Here is a 14,611-nt window from a genome sequence, read left to right on the forward strand (position 1 = left end):
ACATTACTGGAGTGGGATGGGACAGGAAGTGAGCGTCTCATCGACAAGGAATGTACAGTGCATTAAACAGTGATTCAGCGATTGCACTTGATGGCGGAGCAATGAGTTACATTTTGGTTATTATTTTAAATTGGACTTGTGAGGGGGGGGGGGGGGGGCATGACACAGGACTGTGAGAATGCAGGCACATTGCACAGGAACTTCATCTCACACCATACCAGTCTGAATTTTCAACCACACACACACAAACACACACACTCAAAGTACGGCTCAGCCCATTCAGAGACGATGAATCATTTCCCATCTGGAGTGGGTGATGGGGGAGGAGGAAGAGGAGGAGGAGGACAGAGGGCTCGCTCCAAGAAATGGATGTGCCAGTTTTTCTAAAAGTCTGTGACAAAGCCACTCAGGGACTGTGTCAGTTGGGGAGAGAGCTCCAGCACTCAGGGGACAACCTGTGTGTCAACCACTCCTGGGTAGAGGGAGAAAACGATGGGACCCTGTCGTATCTACACGCTCTCTCACACACACACACACACACACACAACGTATAGCTCCACACCAGGTCAAACACATCAATGCACAAACAAGCACTCATGCCAATACAGACAGCCGTCAACACTTCAAATGTTACATTGACGCCTAAATGAGATCTAGAAGTGTGTGAGACTTGAAAAATGCAAGAACCACCAGTCTAGTCTAACACCCCCCCCCCTTCCTCTCCTCCCCCCCCCGCACCCCAGTCTAGGACGTCACCAGCGAGGAGGAGGCTCTGTTGTGACACATCCAAGCCCATCCTTCCCACATATGGGCCAGAATAATGAGACGCCTGGGCGGCCCTGGCACAGGGGGCACCAGGGGGCTCGCCTACAGCCCACAGACGGTACGGCAGCGATGCCGCGCCACCACCTGACAGTATGGCACCTGCCACCGGGGTGCCGGTGCCAGGTGTGTTCCTCCAGCATATGGATTCCCTCTCTGGTACATCTGTGTCGCGAAAGGTGAAGGAGCCGGGGCAGAGAGGAGCAGGAGGAGAGAGGATGTCAAAATGCAAGCTGGTGAGCAGAACAGTAAAACGGAGAGAAAGTCAGACGTGCGCGAGTGAGTGAGAGAGAGAGAGAGAGAACGAGAAGAGAAAGAGGTAAAGAGAGATGGATGACGGAGGTAGAAAGATGGAACGCAGCCTGTCATGTTCGAAGCCTGCTGTTCGGGTGATTCCCCCCCCCCCCCCACCTGAGAGAGAGAGAGGAAGAGAGAAAGCTAGAGATGCGGGAGGGAGAGAGAGCTAGAGATGGGAGAGAGGGGGAGTGAGAGCAGCAGCTCTCTGTGTACACATAAATATTCAGCTGAGCTTGGCAGACTTGCACTGGAGGTCCAGGGCTTTTGTGGTCTGGGAGCGCCATAGTGAGCATGTAATACCAGGCACAGAGACCCTGAACCTGACACCCCTACTCAAACACAGCTTGTGTAGCCTTATCGCTTACAGTGAAGGAAAAGGACAGGTGCTAATAATGAGTCAGATAAGGCTCTCGCAGATGGGATGAAGCTACAGAGCAGGCATGGCGTCGAGCCACAACCAACCAAACATCCCTCAACAACGTCACGAGATGTCGCACAGGTCTGCCTTGAGAGGGGGTTGTGAAAGCTGGCGGTTGCTAGGTACGGCGACATATCTGTACTGTTGTGGCGGGGGGGGGGGGGGGGGGGGGAGGGTGGCAGGAAGAGGAGATGCTAGACGAGGCAGATTCAAAACCGCGCCAAGGAGCGACGCCGTCAGCAGCGGCTGTCTGAGCCAGATCCGGGACAGACGGGGAACGGGGCGGGCGACACCGAGAAATAGGGTGAATCAAGGTCATTCTGGGGTCAACGTGAATGCCAAACCAATACAGGTCGAAGTGCAGGAGGCATTGCTGAAGTGCGTTCTGCAGCTAATCTGTGTCTTTAATAGAAAGAAAGCCCGCCCCCCCCCCCCCAGCCTGGAACACAAGTCACGACACGACATGCACTGTGAGGCCTACAAGCCTGACAACGTCCATCAAAGCTTTACAATTGAGACGCTGTGTGGCAGTTCTCTGCCAAATAGACGAGCGCGTGCTCAAGGCTTTTAACGGCACTTTAGGCAGGTTTAATGTATTCTGCATACCGAGTGTGGTCTTTGAGCCCACCTTGACGTCTGCAGCACTGCCGTTATACAACCGTGAGGAGGGCGTTCTTTCCGTTTCCAAAGTTCAAGTATAATTTCAATAGCAGATAAAGCAAGCTCTCTCGCTCTCTTTTCAGTGCAAGCTTTCGACAAGCCCCCAGCCAGCAAACTTCTCCAAGCAAACAGATTTTCCATGTCGACTGGGTCGTACGGACAGACTCAATATGAAGCCCGTGTAAACTGAAAACAAATGTATCAATGAAACCGGACGCCATAACGTGACACGCCAAGCTTTGGGACTTGCCCCCCTCACAGCATGAAAACAGAGGAGGTGAAACTAAGATGGCCACAAACAGCGAGGCTGCGCCGTTCCTCGCCCCGCATTATGGAATTACACCCCCATAAATCAGAGTGAGTCGTGCCAGAATCCAAAACAAAAACACACACGGTAGTGTGAGAACATACCAAAAAGGCCCGTTCTGTCGGGAGAGGGGGGTGGGGGCTCTTTTTAAATCCTCGGATTCGAGAGCTGTAATAACAATAAAATTCTTGCTTGTTGTCTAGACAGAACTTCGGTGGCTGCCAGAATTCCTCGGCTGCAAGAAATCCGAGGGAGGGGGGCAGAAAAAGAGGTGGGGGGGAGACGAAACTTGCATGAATCATCAAAACGAAGACAGCTTGGAAAAAGCCGGCACCTCCAGACATGGAGGGCTGCAGGTACAGCCGGGCGGAACGCAGACAGCCACATTAGGCTAGACCACGTCTTCCAATGACACGGCAAAAAAAAAAAAAAAAAAAAAACATTTCAGCAGACGTTTTGACAGCCACCACCCCCTTTTCAACACCTCGGACCACAAAGGGGAAAATGGAACATCGGTTAGGAGGCGGGTCTACATCTCCTCCACCTGCTTGCTCTGGAGCAGAGTAAAGACAGGCCTTTGTATGTGGTGTCAACATTGCAAACAGACAGCTGCCTGCCACCCTCCGCCACCCCGTCTTGTCTGGGCAGGTGAGCCACATGGGGTGGGTACATTAACCTGCGCCTTCTGCAATCAGAGCATGCACAGCAAGGCGTGCGCAAGAGCCCTGGTAAAGAAGTAATTACGAGCCCCTAGACTGGAGTTTGTTCCTAGGTTAACGTGTCCGACATTAGGATGAACTGAGATTAGCTCACACTTGCAATCCCCAGACCTGTTGGCGAACTGGTGCCATCCTACCAAAAAAACACACACACAACACACACAGAAACACAACACAGTTGGCACTTGGCAGTGAGGCAAATGAACTAGCCCATCTTGATTGGAACGGAATGTGCCAAAGAGGCTGCTTAAGCAGCTGTGAGGCTACATTACAAAACCATTACGCGGACAAAACCATCTGCTTGGGGAAGGGGGGGAGGCGTTGGCTGAAACTGAATTGGTCTTGATTCCACTTTATCACTTCGAAGTCGTACGTCTGAAGCACGAGACGCGATGCGTCTAGTCAGATATTCCCCTCCCTCTGCATGGCACGGCTGTGGCCGTGGCAACGGAGGGAAAAACAGCCTCGTAACCATCAAACAGCTCCGGGAGCATGTGATACATGCGCTTGGGCTCGCGCTGGCCCGGCCCGTTAACGACGACTCCCGTTATCTTTCTCGCCCCCCCCCCCCCTCGCCCCAGCCAGCTGAGGCTCGGCGGCGGAGGGACGGGAGAATGGGTCATCTGTTGCGAGGGCCGCGTCTACACAGCCTTGACGGGCGGGACATAAAGCATAAAGGGCTTCCATGTGAGAGGGAGGGGGGAAACGAGCGAGGCGCTGACACGTGAACACCGGGGGCCCCCTGGCGCAGCTCCGCGTCTGGGCCCAGTCATCTGGAGTGGGGGGGGGGGGGGGGGGGGCAGACTAAACAAGAGGGGGAGGAAGTCTGGATGGACGTGCGTGGCAGGCAGGCCAGGGCTGGGCCCGCACCTGGACCACAACACAAGGACCCCTCTCTCGCTCAGGAACATCCCCCCTTTGCCGCAGTTCACTGACAAGGCCCCTGCACACAGACTACACAAGCCCAGCCTCCAGCCCGGCTCCTGAGACTGGGGGGGCCCTTGTGGATGACACAGGTCTCTCCAAACAGGAACTGGCAGGCTCGCACTTAGCCGGGGAGCATGCATTATACACAAGACCACCCTATATCACTGCCCCGCTTTGACAAGGGCTCTATGCGTCGTGGCACGTAGACTACACTCTGAAACAGACAAGACTATTCAGCTTGAGGGTGGTGGGCGTGGGGGGGGGGGGGGGGGTTGGGAAAAATGGCTGGACGGTATCGATTCCTGCATCAACTTACCTAGCCATCTCGTCGTTACCTTTAAATTACAACAACATAACAACATAACAATGACGCAGTCAAGGTTATATATACTAAGAGCTTAGGGCCGTAGCTTCTGGGGGGGGGGGGGGGACTACATTACCCAGAAGGCTGTGTTGAGCTATCAGCTCACCTTCAGAAGCCTGGAGGGCATTCTAAAGAGGAAGCCTGCTTTCTGTGTGTCTGCGCTCGCTTAGAATACGACAGCATAGCACAGGTTTGAAGCATTTTAAGAGAAAACACGAGGAGACAGCCTCGAACGAGAGGAGGAGAGAGTGAGCAGGAGGAGGAAGAGAGGGAAAAGGAGAAAAGAACAGATGCAGTCGAGCCATACTCCCAGATGGCCCGCTGCATCGCTACAGCACGTCAAGTGTGAAACGTTTGAGCAGACAAGACATGCACACACTCCTGCAGACACTGCCTACACACACACACACACACACACACAGAGCTCTCAGTGGAACATTGTGCTGACGTGTCCAGAAAGCACAGTGACAGCCCCTATAGAAGAAACATGGGGCCAAGTCAAAGAGGAGAGCGAGAAACAGGTCTTTGATACAAGACAAGAAAGCCAGACATAAGCATTATGGAAATGACCAACGTAAAGACCAAAGAATAGCCTACCGTACCTTTGTGATCACCAAGGGCCGGGTCACGCACTGGATCCTTTTCTTTACCAAGAGCATCAAAGCTCTACACTTGGGACAGTGAGCCCTCAGAAGAACACAGACACAAGGCCGCGCCAGCGTCCATTGATATTCAGCTCAAGAGCCAACACAGGGCCTTTTCATTTTTCAGCTGAGAAACTTAGGAGGAGATTGCTGAAATGGATTTCTGACAAAGCCCGGGCTATTGATTGCTCCTTAAGTGGGTCAAACCGCTCGGCGGGGCCCGACGGAGTCCAAATTAAGCTTCTGTCTGGATGCTGCCGTCGCCCCGGCCAAACAGCTGAATCACACCATTGTGAAATTCAGACTTGCTCATCACAGGCCACTTGCGACTGTCGGTGCTCTTTTGTATGAATCTAGTCTGGAGCGGAAAAAAGGCCCGGGCGATTCCACATTGGCGAAAGCACGGTAAAACAAAGGCTCAAAGACCAGCCAAGTTGACAGGACAATACCCGTGCGTGCTTCTTAACGCTGGGCAACCCACGTCTCATGTATAGATTAAGAGCAAATATGGGCCTTTAATCTGCTTTCATTCAAAACATCTGGTCAGGCCTGCTGGACTGTGAACCAACCCTAATACAACAGACTTGCTAATCCAGCTAGGAGTTAGCAGGAGGATAAGATGGAGGGATGGATGGCTGGCCGGCCAGCAGGAATAAGGTTACGGACACAGACTACTCCCGTTTGTTGGTTTGCATCCCAAAATGCATTTCCTACGTTTTGGGAAAGTCAACAGGGCTCCCGAATTAGTTCAGCATCGCGTGCTGACGATACATCCTGTGGAAGTGTGTGTTCCCTTCGAGGAAACACACAGACACAGAGGAGACATGCGCTCTCACACACACACACACACACACAAACAGCTCTATTTTGTGGTCGCTGACAGAATGCCTAGACCGGTGGCCCCGTCTAACTTCCCTAAAATGCACTCCCCTCCACCGCTAATGTTTGGCCTAGGACGGAGGCTGGGCCTTTATCTTAATCACCAGCTTCCTGGCTTTTCCCCACTCACACACACTCGCGACGGCTCCAGGGTAGACTTCCCAAAATGCTAGCGAGAGTGAAAGAGAGAGAGAGAGAGAGAAAGGTTGGGAGACGGGGCGATGAGGGGTACAGAGGGTTCTTCTTAAGGGAGAGTTCAAGTCTCATGACGGTTCATCTGGAACACACGCACACGCGCGTGCGTGTGTATCCACAACAGTGGATCCTGAGACGATTCTTCCAGTCTCTCACTGCGAGCAACGTGCCAACTGGAGGTGAAGGACCACATGGATACGACAGCACGGCACAGCAGTGAGAGTATGCGGCCAGCCCGGCTCAAAGCAGCAGCTATGGCCAGCTAGCAAGAGACAGAAAGAAAGAGAGAGGAGCGAGAACAAACAGCGATTGTCACCTCCCTGCAGTGTTAGAAATAGTAGCTTTCTTTTGGCCCAGATTGTTCCAATTTACAACCTTGGCAGTAAACATGGTGGGGGCGCCATCTCATTCTGAAAACGACGGGCGACATCAGCGAAGGGGGAAATGCCCAATGGGCAAACAATAACAGGGCCGCCAGCGCTAAACAATCCATCAATTCCCCCCCCTGATGTAAGAGTAGCGCTTCTCGGGCCAAGGCCTGTGGAAAACAGTCGGGAAAAGAGGGAGGAGGGGGGGACTGATCTCAGATGTCGGAGGAATGTAGCTGAACCGCTGGGCCTTGATTAGCCCCCTTATTCCTTGAGTGAAATTGCATCTGAGACAGAGAGGAAATGGTAAATAAATTGCAGGCAAGCAGCGACTAACTGACAGTTTGAATGCTCGGTAAATGGCAAATCCACAGAAAAAAAAAGAAAAAAAACACTGCCAGGGAAACCTCCCCAGGCCTACTGGAAGCAGATAGGAGTTTATTGATTAGACAGCGGTGAGTGTGTTGGCAAGGCTCTGAAAAGGTACAGTTATAGCCTGGTCGAGTGATCTAGTGGATGAGGCCATCTCTAAGCTCATCCCTCTCTCTACCTTGTTGCAAGCCAAGCATTGGGGTAGAGCGCAGAGCAGACACCATGAGACCATGCCATGTCAGAAACCCACACACATCCACACCCAGAACCACACACACACACAGTAAAGAACAACTTGAATGCAGTTCTCCTCAGAGCGGAAGGTGGAGGCCCTCCCTCCCTCCCCCTCCTCCCTCCTCCTTCCCCCTCCTCCCTCCCCCTCCTCCCTCCTCTCTCCTCCCTCCCCCTCCTCTCTCCTCCCTCCCCCTCCTCCCTCCTCCCCCTCCCTCCTGGGTGAACCAACGAGACAGAGGATGTTCCTATGATCGGGAGAGACTCACATTTCCTCTCTGAGGTCTCACATTCCAGGGATTCCTAATGGAGACCACTGTGGCCCATTTCAAACCATTTCCCATATGGAAAAACGAGACCCAGACATTTGCAATGGCAGCTCATTGGTAATGCTGCTCTCTAACACAGAATTTTTTGATTGTTGTGTACGAGCCTTCTACGGATTGCACACAGACAGACCTAAGATCCACTGTAGAGCGATTAATTTGCTTGCTTATCTCAGCATTCAAAAAATGAAATAAGGGAAGCCTCTCTCGCAGGTATGCATTGACAGTAGTGCACCACGATAGCAAACGATAGCAAGATATCATGACAATGTGCGGTAAAGTATTAAGTCAAAGGAAAAGCCCATCGGAAACCATAACTACTGCCAGAGCGAGAAGCTCTTCTTCCTCTCTGTGAGCTCCAGCTAGCACATTACCAGATTAAATATTTAATTTGGCCAGTCCCACAAGATAGAGAGGTCTGGAATTTGCTTTGACCTGATCTTGGAGAAACATGAAAAGCAACGCCTGTCATCTCCCTCTCTCCGCAGTCAAAACAGGGCCCTCTCATGTAAACCTGCAAATGTTTGGGTTGTAAAACACAGAAAGAAGCAAATAGAACATGTTGATTGGATGACCTTATAGAAGACGTTAAAGGGATTTTAAAGTATGGCTCATTGTGCAGAAACATTCCAATAATTAATGAACACCACATTTAAAACCTCCTTGATATGCCTTACTCTTGGCAGGGAACATAAGCTGGCTCGTGCAATAGGTTATTGTCTTATGAACGCAACATCATTTGTTTAATGTAGCCTAATGATAATGGGATGATAATTACATAGCCTACATTGTTACAATTAGGTGCAAACACACTGAACTTCATGAAATAATCTAATTTTATGCAACCAATATGACATGCAAGATACTTAGCAGACATTTGGAAAACAGGCAAGTTTGTTAGGTTTTAAGTTAAGGAACTAATACAGTTTGATAGCATTATATTAAGCCTATTTTTTCAACAACAAAAATATTGTGTACAAGCTGTTTAGAAAATTTGAGATAAGAACACCAGCTAACTAGCTACACATCCACTGAAACTAAACAGAGGCTCACACAATTTAAGCAGAATTGGTAGAACGTAGGGCAGATATTCTCTTTGGAAGAATGGGGGTTAGCCAACGGGGGGCTAGACTAATTCATCAGGTTAGCTAGCCTAGCTACCTAGCATTGTTGTTTGCTAGCCAGCTTTATAAACCCATCCATCAAATTGTACTAGCACGCTGGTTATAGTCAGTGGGGTAGCTAGCTATCTATAGTTTATTACAACAACATACGTGCGTATATGACTGAGTTAACGTGGCTAAAAGACAAAAACTTTATCTAACTAAGTTAACAACACTGAATTGAATTTGTGGTTATAGCCCAAATGCACGACATACATAACTTGCTAGTAGGCTAAGCTAACGTTAGCTAGCTAGTAGATGGCTAGCTGGGGTTTTAAATTCTTACCTGTCAACCGCAGCTTTACTGGGCCATTTCTCCGAACTCCTTGATTAGACATACCCCTTAGAGTTCCAGCTTGACGTAAGTTTATAGAAAATATTTATCATTCATGTGTCTGTGTATATTACTTTTCAAAATGAATTCCGACGAACCCTATGGTTGTAGCGGGTAGCTAACGTTAGTCTCACAGTGAATGGAGAAGAATGGAGTCACGGCATAGTGGCCTGCATCAGCATAGCAGTGCCATGATTACACCCTTCCTCGTCTCGAGCAGATACTCGGGTGCAGGAACAAAAAAATAACGAAATTCCCAATAAACGTGTATTTCATCCCCTAAAACGCAGGCTTATCAAAATCCGAGTCAGGGTTTCAAAACCGAAAACTGAATTTATCTCCCATTTGGGCCAGCATAGCTTATGTTTGAACTCGATGTTGCTGCAGAAGTTTCGCTACTATGTTGCTGGTGGTGACTGTTGCAGCTCCACCGCCTGGTCTCAAGGAGTCGAGGAGATTTTGAACGGCTAGTTACCCTACCCACTGGTGACATCACCAATCTGAAACACAATCTACCCAAGTTTTCTTCCAGCCATCAATTCTTTTTAATTACTTTGTCCATCCATAGTCTCCATCATCCAACCATGCATGCAAGTTTCCACCCATCCATCTAGTCTATAAGCTGGTAATTAAATTATTCAAATCAACTCATGCATCTTGTCATGTTTTATTTTCCACACCGAATCTTTATCAATGTATAAATGTATATTGGTATTCCCAACTACATTAACATGACCATACATGTTTTCCTTTTATTATACATTATATACTCTCGAATGACACTGGGACAGTTGAGGTACCTCTTACAGAATGTAGTCCAAAACGGAATGGCGTTGGGCTCCACCTTGCGGCCTCTTTTAGAAGTTCACAATTCCACTGACATATTGATTGCCTATCCCACTATAGGTTGTCACATAAGTGCACTGCTTGAATTATTGACTCCAGTTCAAGTCTTGACAATAACACCATTGATTAAAAATGGATAATAATACTTCTTTTTTTTCACATGGAACTTGGCTCCTGTGAGAAAAGAAATAAGTGAGCAAACATTATTTACAGTCTGTAAATCATAACTGAAATACGTAAATGATTGTATAGGCATCCTTCATCTTTATTTTACATTATAAAACAGACCTGTTTCTTACCCTAAAATTCTCCCAGCTCTTGATCTCTAAGAAGAGGGCGTCTCCTGGGCAAGTAGTGTTGACCACTTGTCGGTGCCCGTGGATGGTGTAGTTTGCGGCCAGTCGCCCCTTATCCACAGCACACTTGACCAGATGGTGTCTCACCAGCTCCAGGGAGTGGCGGCTGGGCACAGAGGAAGAGTAGTCACCGATGAAGGCCACCCCATAGCCTATGGAGTTGTGATCCCTGGTGTGTCGGCCACGGTGAAGCCAGCCTCGGCCCTCGTAGAGGTATCCGTTGGAGCCTACCACGAAGCTGCAAGGGAGGGGTGTGTACCCAAGCCAGCGCGTCGATATAAGTGCCTTTTAATGATGACTACTTAGAAATCAAGTGGTTGTGTTGGCTGTTCACACGTTTGCCAGCAAACAAATGAGGGGGCAGGTCACCCACCTGTATCCAATGTCGTCCCACCCGCGGACGTCCTGGTGGAAGAGCTGCATGGCCCTCATGTCCCTGGAACACTGCTGGAAGGTCAGACACGGCTGGCTGGGCTCATACGTGTGGTGGATGTAGAGGAAGGGGAGGGGCAGGGAGAGTGGGATGGGCGTGGCCTTGTGAGCCTCAGCGCCCCACTGACACCGAGGGATGACCGGTGGGCAGTCTGGAGGGGTTTGAAGAATGACAGAAAAAATAATACTATATATTGTAATTTATAACAAAAGTATTGTTTTCCAGACTAGGTCTGAGGCTCATCTCAAACAGTTCGGAAATCAAAAAGTGAAAAATGTTCAGTTTTAGATCAGACTCACCCCAGTACCTGTGGACAAACTCCAGTACCCCGTCTCTCACAGCCTTCTTCACCCCTGTATCCTTATGGATCCATTCAGTCCTCTCCAGTTTCCAAACCATAGCTAGGGTCTCCATTACTTGTCTCTGAGGATCCAAAGGGCCGAGGAGGGCTCTGGAATTTTCCCTGCGCTTGGGGCTAATGTGGGTGGATACACCCTCCAAACCATGCCCCTTAACACCATCAATATAGTAATCCCTCAGGATGTCACTGAGCTTGTTAGAACGTTCAGCGGAGGGCTGGTGTGCCAGCTCCATCCCTAAGATCGCGCCGTCCATCCCTCCGTTGATCAGGGCATCGGTGGCCAGCGTGGGCAGTCGAGACAGCCTGAAGACCCGAGGGAGGACAACGCTATCCCAGCAGCCATCTGGCCCCAGGCGCTGAGAGGCCGGGAAGTCCATGAGGTGAAGGAAGGAGAGTCCGAGGTTCTTGGCTAAAGTGAGGGGTATCATACCCAGGGGAGGGGTGCCCTCCGTCTTCGCTTTCAGCCCCACTTCAATACCGAGAAGCAGAGGAGCGAGGGCCACAGTGGTCCCGTCCTGGGTGAGGACCACCCCTCGCTCCTCCCCGTGGTCTGTCACGACATGGTGGATGGCCTTATCGAAGAAGCTGAAGAAGGTGGTGTTGAACTCGGACACGCTGAGGTTGTTGGAGGCGCCTAAGAAATGGAGGGTCAGTTGGTCCTCGTGCCCGGCGGTTTTACGAAGACCTCGGACCACAGCGAGAGGGGGCAGGTGGAGGTTGGACTTCTCCACCAGCTCAACAGCATTGATGAAACTGTCCATGTCCCTTGTGTGGAGCTCTGAGACATTTTCGTTTTTAGTTTGATGCAGTTCATGATGTAAGTGACATATTAACACAATATTACATTTTCATAAGATCAGGTTGTGTTAGTTACCTGTATTGTTTATGCTGTAGCATATCCCAGACAGAGAGAAAAGCCATATTATCACAGAACCCATTCTGAATGTTGTTGACCACCGAGGACACAGTACATGAATTCAATTCCCAGACAAGGTCAACACTGATAACAAAATAGTCAAATTGATTATTTCAGTCTGTAAATTGGGTTTGGAACTACTGGGACTGTTCCCAGTATTACGGTATTTCAAAAGGTTGTCTACCCAAGATTCCCAAACAATTTGTTCTCCGAAATAATTATAGTTCTAATTCTAATGAGTACCATGACGTAGAAGTGAGTGTCTTTGTTTGCATGTGCTGAGTCAATAAGCAAGGGTACTCTATGTAAACACATTCCTCTTTGTTTTGATTGATTCATGTCCAGTTAAAGTTTAAATAAATAACTAAAAAGTTTTACTTTGATCAAATATAGGTTCAGTTTCCCTGTCACAAATTAAGTCAGACTGAAACTATTAGGGAACTATTACAAAGAACCTAACTCTCTCATATATAATATGCTTTTCGCTCCATTGCACTCATTCAAAACACAGAGTCATGGCCTTTGGAAAGGTAAACCCTGGTTAATGTGTGCTAGGTACTGGGTAAAAAATTTACTGTAAGACCATCTGGTTCACCATCACATGTGTTTTTATGGGGGTGGGCATTATACAATCATGCTATATGATCCTACAAAATAGAATATCATGGTAATCAGGAAGTATAAGTTATTTCACTCTCACCTGCTGACTGTCATCCTGAAATAAACCCTATATTGAGGTATACACCCTAATATGAGAAAATGGGTTTTAGTTGGGTCTATTTTAACATAATTTGTTGCTTTCGAAGTAGTGGGGACGTCTTCATTATTCTGTCCATTTGTGTTGTCAAATGGACATGCGTTGTAAAACATGTTTAAAGTGCTCTGGTACCTAACATGTGACCCAATGACGTGTTACCCGGAACAGGAAACATTCGATCTTAGCACAAATCCCGAACAACAACATCAGTTTGGTAAAGTTGGCTACATTTAGCCCTTGTAAGTATGTTTTACTCCTTTGTTAAATCAATGTCTATATTGTATTCAGTGTCATTGCTGTATGCTTATAGAATCTATTATCACAGTTTTTCATTCAGACTGCACAAATGGCTTCTGCCGTTAGCTAAGCTAAGTTAGCCCTAGCTAGTTTAGCCAACTCCGCTAAAGCATTAGTAGCATGTTTCGAGAAAACAATATAACAGCATTTCCTTTTCTGTGCAGAACATGGAGACTCGCTTCACCAGAGGGAAGTCGGCTATTTTGGAGCGATCACTCACGCGTCCTAAAACGGAGGTCAGCGTGAGTGCATTTGCTTTGCTCTTCTCCGAGATGGTACAGTACTGTCAGAGTCGAGTGTACTCCGTGTCCGAGCTTCAGGCTCGCCTGGCGGACATGGGTCAGGGCGTCGGTGCCAGCCTTCTGGATGTGCTTGTGCTGAGAGAGAAGAATGGTAAAAGAGAGACAAAAGTACTGAACATCCTGCTTTTCATTAAGGTAAGTTAAGATCTGCATGAAAAGAAAAATTGCTGTGGGTTTGTGTAGTATGCCTTAGCTAGACCCGCAGTTTCACCGCTTCCTATTGTACTCCAGGTGTCTGTGTGGAGGTCCCTGTTCGGGAAGGAGGCAGACAAGCTGGAGCAGGCCAACGATGATGACAAGACCTACTACATCATTGAGAAAGAGCCCCTCATCAATGCCTTCATCTCGGTACCCAAGGAGAACAGCACCCTCAACTGTGCAGCCTTCACTGGGGGCATCGTGGAAGCCATCCTCACCCACAGTGGCTTCCCTGCCAAGGTGACCGTACACTGGCACAAGGGCACCACTCTCATGATCAAGTTTGACGAGGCTGTCATCGCCAGAGACAAAGCTCTGGAGGGCAGATAAAGGGAGGGTGGGTGAGGAGGAACAGAGGAGGAACAGAGGAGGAACAGAGGAGGAACAGAGGAGGAACAGAGGATGGTGTGAATTGACTCGTACTAGGTCTGTGTTTGTTGGCCGTTTTCATTTCCTTTTTTGTAGAGGGTCACGGATTGTGACGAGTCGTGAAGGGTGTTTGATTATTGTACAGTTCAAGCTGACTATCTGTCTTGTTGAAATAAAAATGAGTTCCATTTTCATTTCAGTAACCAGTATTTAGTCTGCTTTGATGAACGACAACAACATGGGGACACAGAAAGGAACCATCTGTGTGTTATGATCAGTTAAGATATGTACAGTAGAAGAAGACTACTCATTCAAAAGAAAGTAGAATAGATACTGTAATGGCAGTTTGGGTGAGGTTGGGTAAAGCAAATGACGTTTGTTTAATCTGATGAATGTTTAGCAACATACATAAAAGTATGTTTTAGTCTATTTGGAATCATCTGGTTAACTGGCAGCCCTTTAAACCAAGTATAATGCATTTGCATTGAAATCTTGTGGGTGTACCATGTCAGTGTCAGTTCAAACCTGTAAGCGTTGTTGAAAAATGTAAATACAATAAGATATACAGCCATCTGTTATTGTTTTTTGACTTGCATGTTTGGTGTATAGTTTATAGCTTGTATATTGCTTGTCGAGCTGAAAATAAAATGCTCAAACGAATTTGTATGTTTTTGGCATGAAGGAAGCTTTGTCAAATAAGTAAATACAGTATTGTGTGCCGTAGGGGAGGTTTACTGAACAGAGTAGAAC

General features: G+C 48.4%; 3 protein-coding genes across 3 annotated transcripts in view; 1 reads left to right on the plus strand and 2 right to left on the minus strand.

The window, feature by feature from the left end:
* Positions 1 to 9,450, minus strand: part of smurf2 (SMAD specific E3 ubiquitin protein ligase 2) — a 48,147-nt gene extending 38,697 nt beyond the window's left edge. The window contains 1 exon segment of the mRNA XM_062448481.1: positions 8,979 to 9,450. Coding sequence (XP_062304465.1) covers positions 8,979 to 9,030 — 52 coding nt within the window. The 5' untranslated portion in view covers positions 9,031 to 9,450.
* A 136-nt stretch (positions 9,451 to 9,586) lies between these two features.
* Positions 9,587 to 12,406, minus strand: LOC134008838 (N-acetylmuramoyl-L-alanine amidase-like). Its single transcript, XM_062448397.1, has 4 exons — positions 10,961 to 12,406; positions 10,602 to 10,812; positions 10,172 to 10,466; positions 9,587 to 10,046 (listed from the first exon to the last, which is right to left on the minus strand). The coding sequence occupies exons 1-4, from the start codon at positions 11,781 to 11,783 to the stop codon at positions 10,029 to 10,031; spliced, it is 1,347 nt and encodes a 448-aa protein (XP_062304381.1). The 5' UTR covers positions 11,784 to 12,406; the 3' UTR covers positions 9,587 to 10,028.
* On the plus strand, positions 11,815 to 14,521 carry trappc5 (trafficking protein particle complex subunit 5). Its single transcript, XM_062448470.1, has 4 exons — positions 11,815 to 11,839; positions 12,864 to 12,934; positions 13,157 to 13,429; positions 13,526 to 14,521. Exons 3-4 carry the CDS (start codon positions 13,160 to 13,162, stop codon positions 13,820 to 13,822), a joined length of 567 nt encoding a protein of 188 aa, XP_062304454.1. The 5' UTR covers positions 11,815 to 11,839; positions 12,864 to 12,934; positions 13,157 to 13,159; the 3' UTR covers positions 13,823 to 14,521.
* Positions 14,522 to 14,611: the final 90 nt, after the last annotated feature.

Source organism: Osmerus eperlanus, chromosome 22 (assembly GCF_963692335.1).
Source record: "Osmerus eperlanus chromosome 22, fOsmEpe2.1, whole genome shotgun sequence".
Lineage (NCBI taxonomy): Eukaryota > Metazoa > Chordata > Actinopteri > Osmeriformes > Osmeridae > Osmerus > Osmerus eperlanus.

Coding starts and splice junctions, on each gene's coding strand:
- trappc5 (XM_062448470.1), top strand. CDS start 13,160: ATGGAGACTCGCTTCACCAGAGGGAAGTCGGCTATTTTGGAGCGATCA. Junction 13,430..13,525: donor ACATCCTGCTTTTCATTAAG/GTAAGTTAAGAT, acceptor ATTGTACTCCAG/GTGTCTGTGTGGAGGTCCCT.
- LOC134008838 (XM_062448397.1), bottom strand. CDS start 11,783: ATGGACAGTTTCATCAATGCTGTTGAGCTGGTGGAGAAGTCCAACCTC. Junction 10,813..10,960: donor GTTTGTCCACAGGTACTGGG/GTGAGTCTGATC, acceptor AAACCCCTCCAG/ACTGCCCACCGGTCATCCCT. Junction 10,467..10,601: donor TGGGACGACATTGGATACAG/GTGGGTGACCTG, acceptor CCTCCCTTGCAG/CTTCGTGGTAGGCTCCAACG.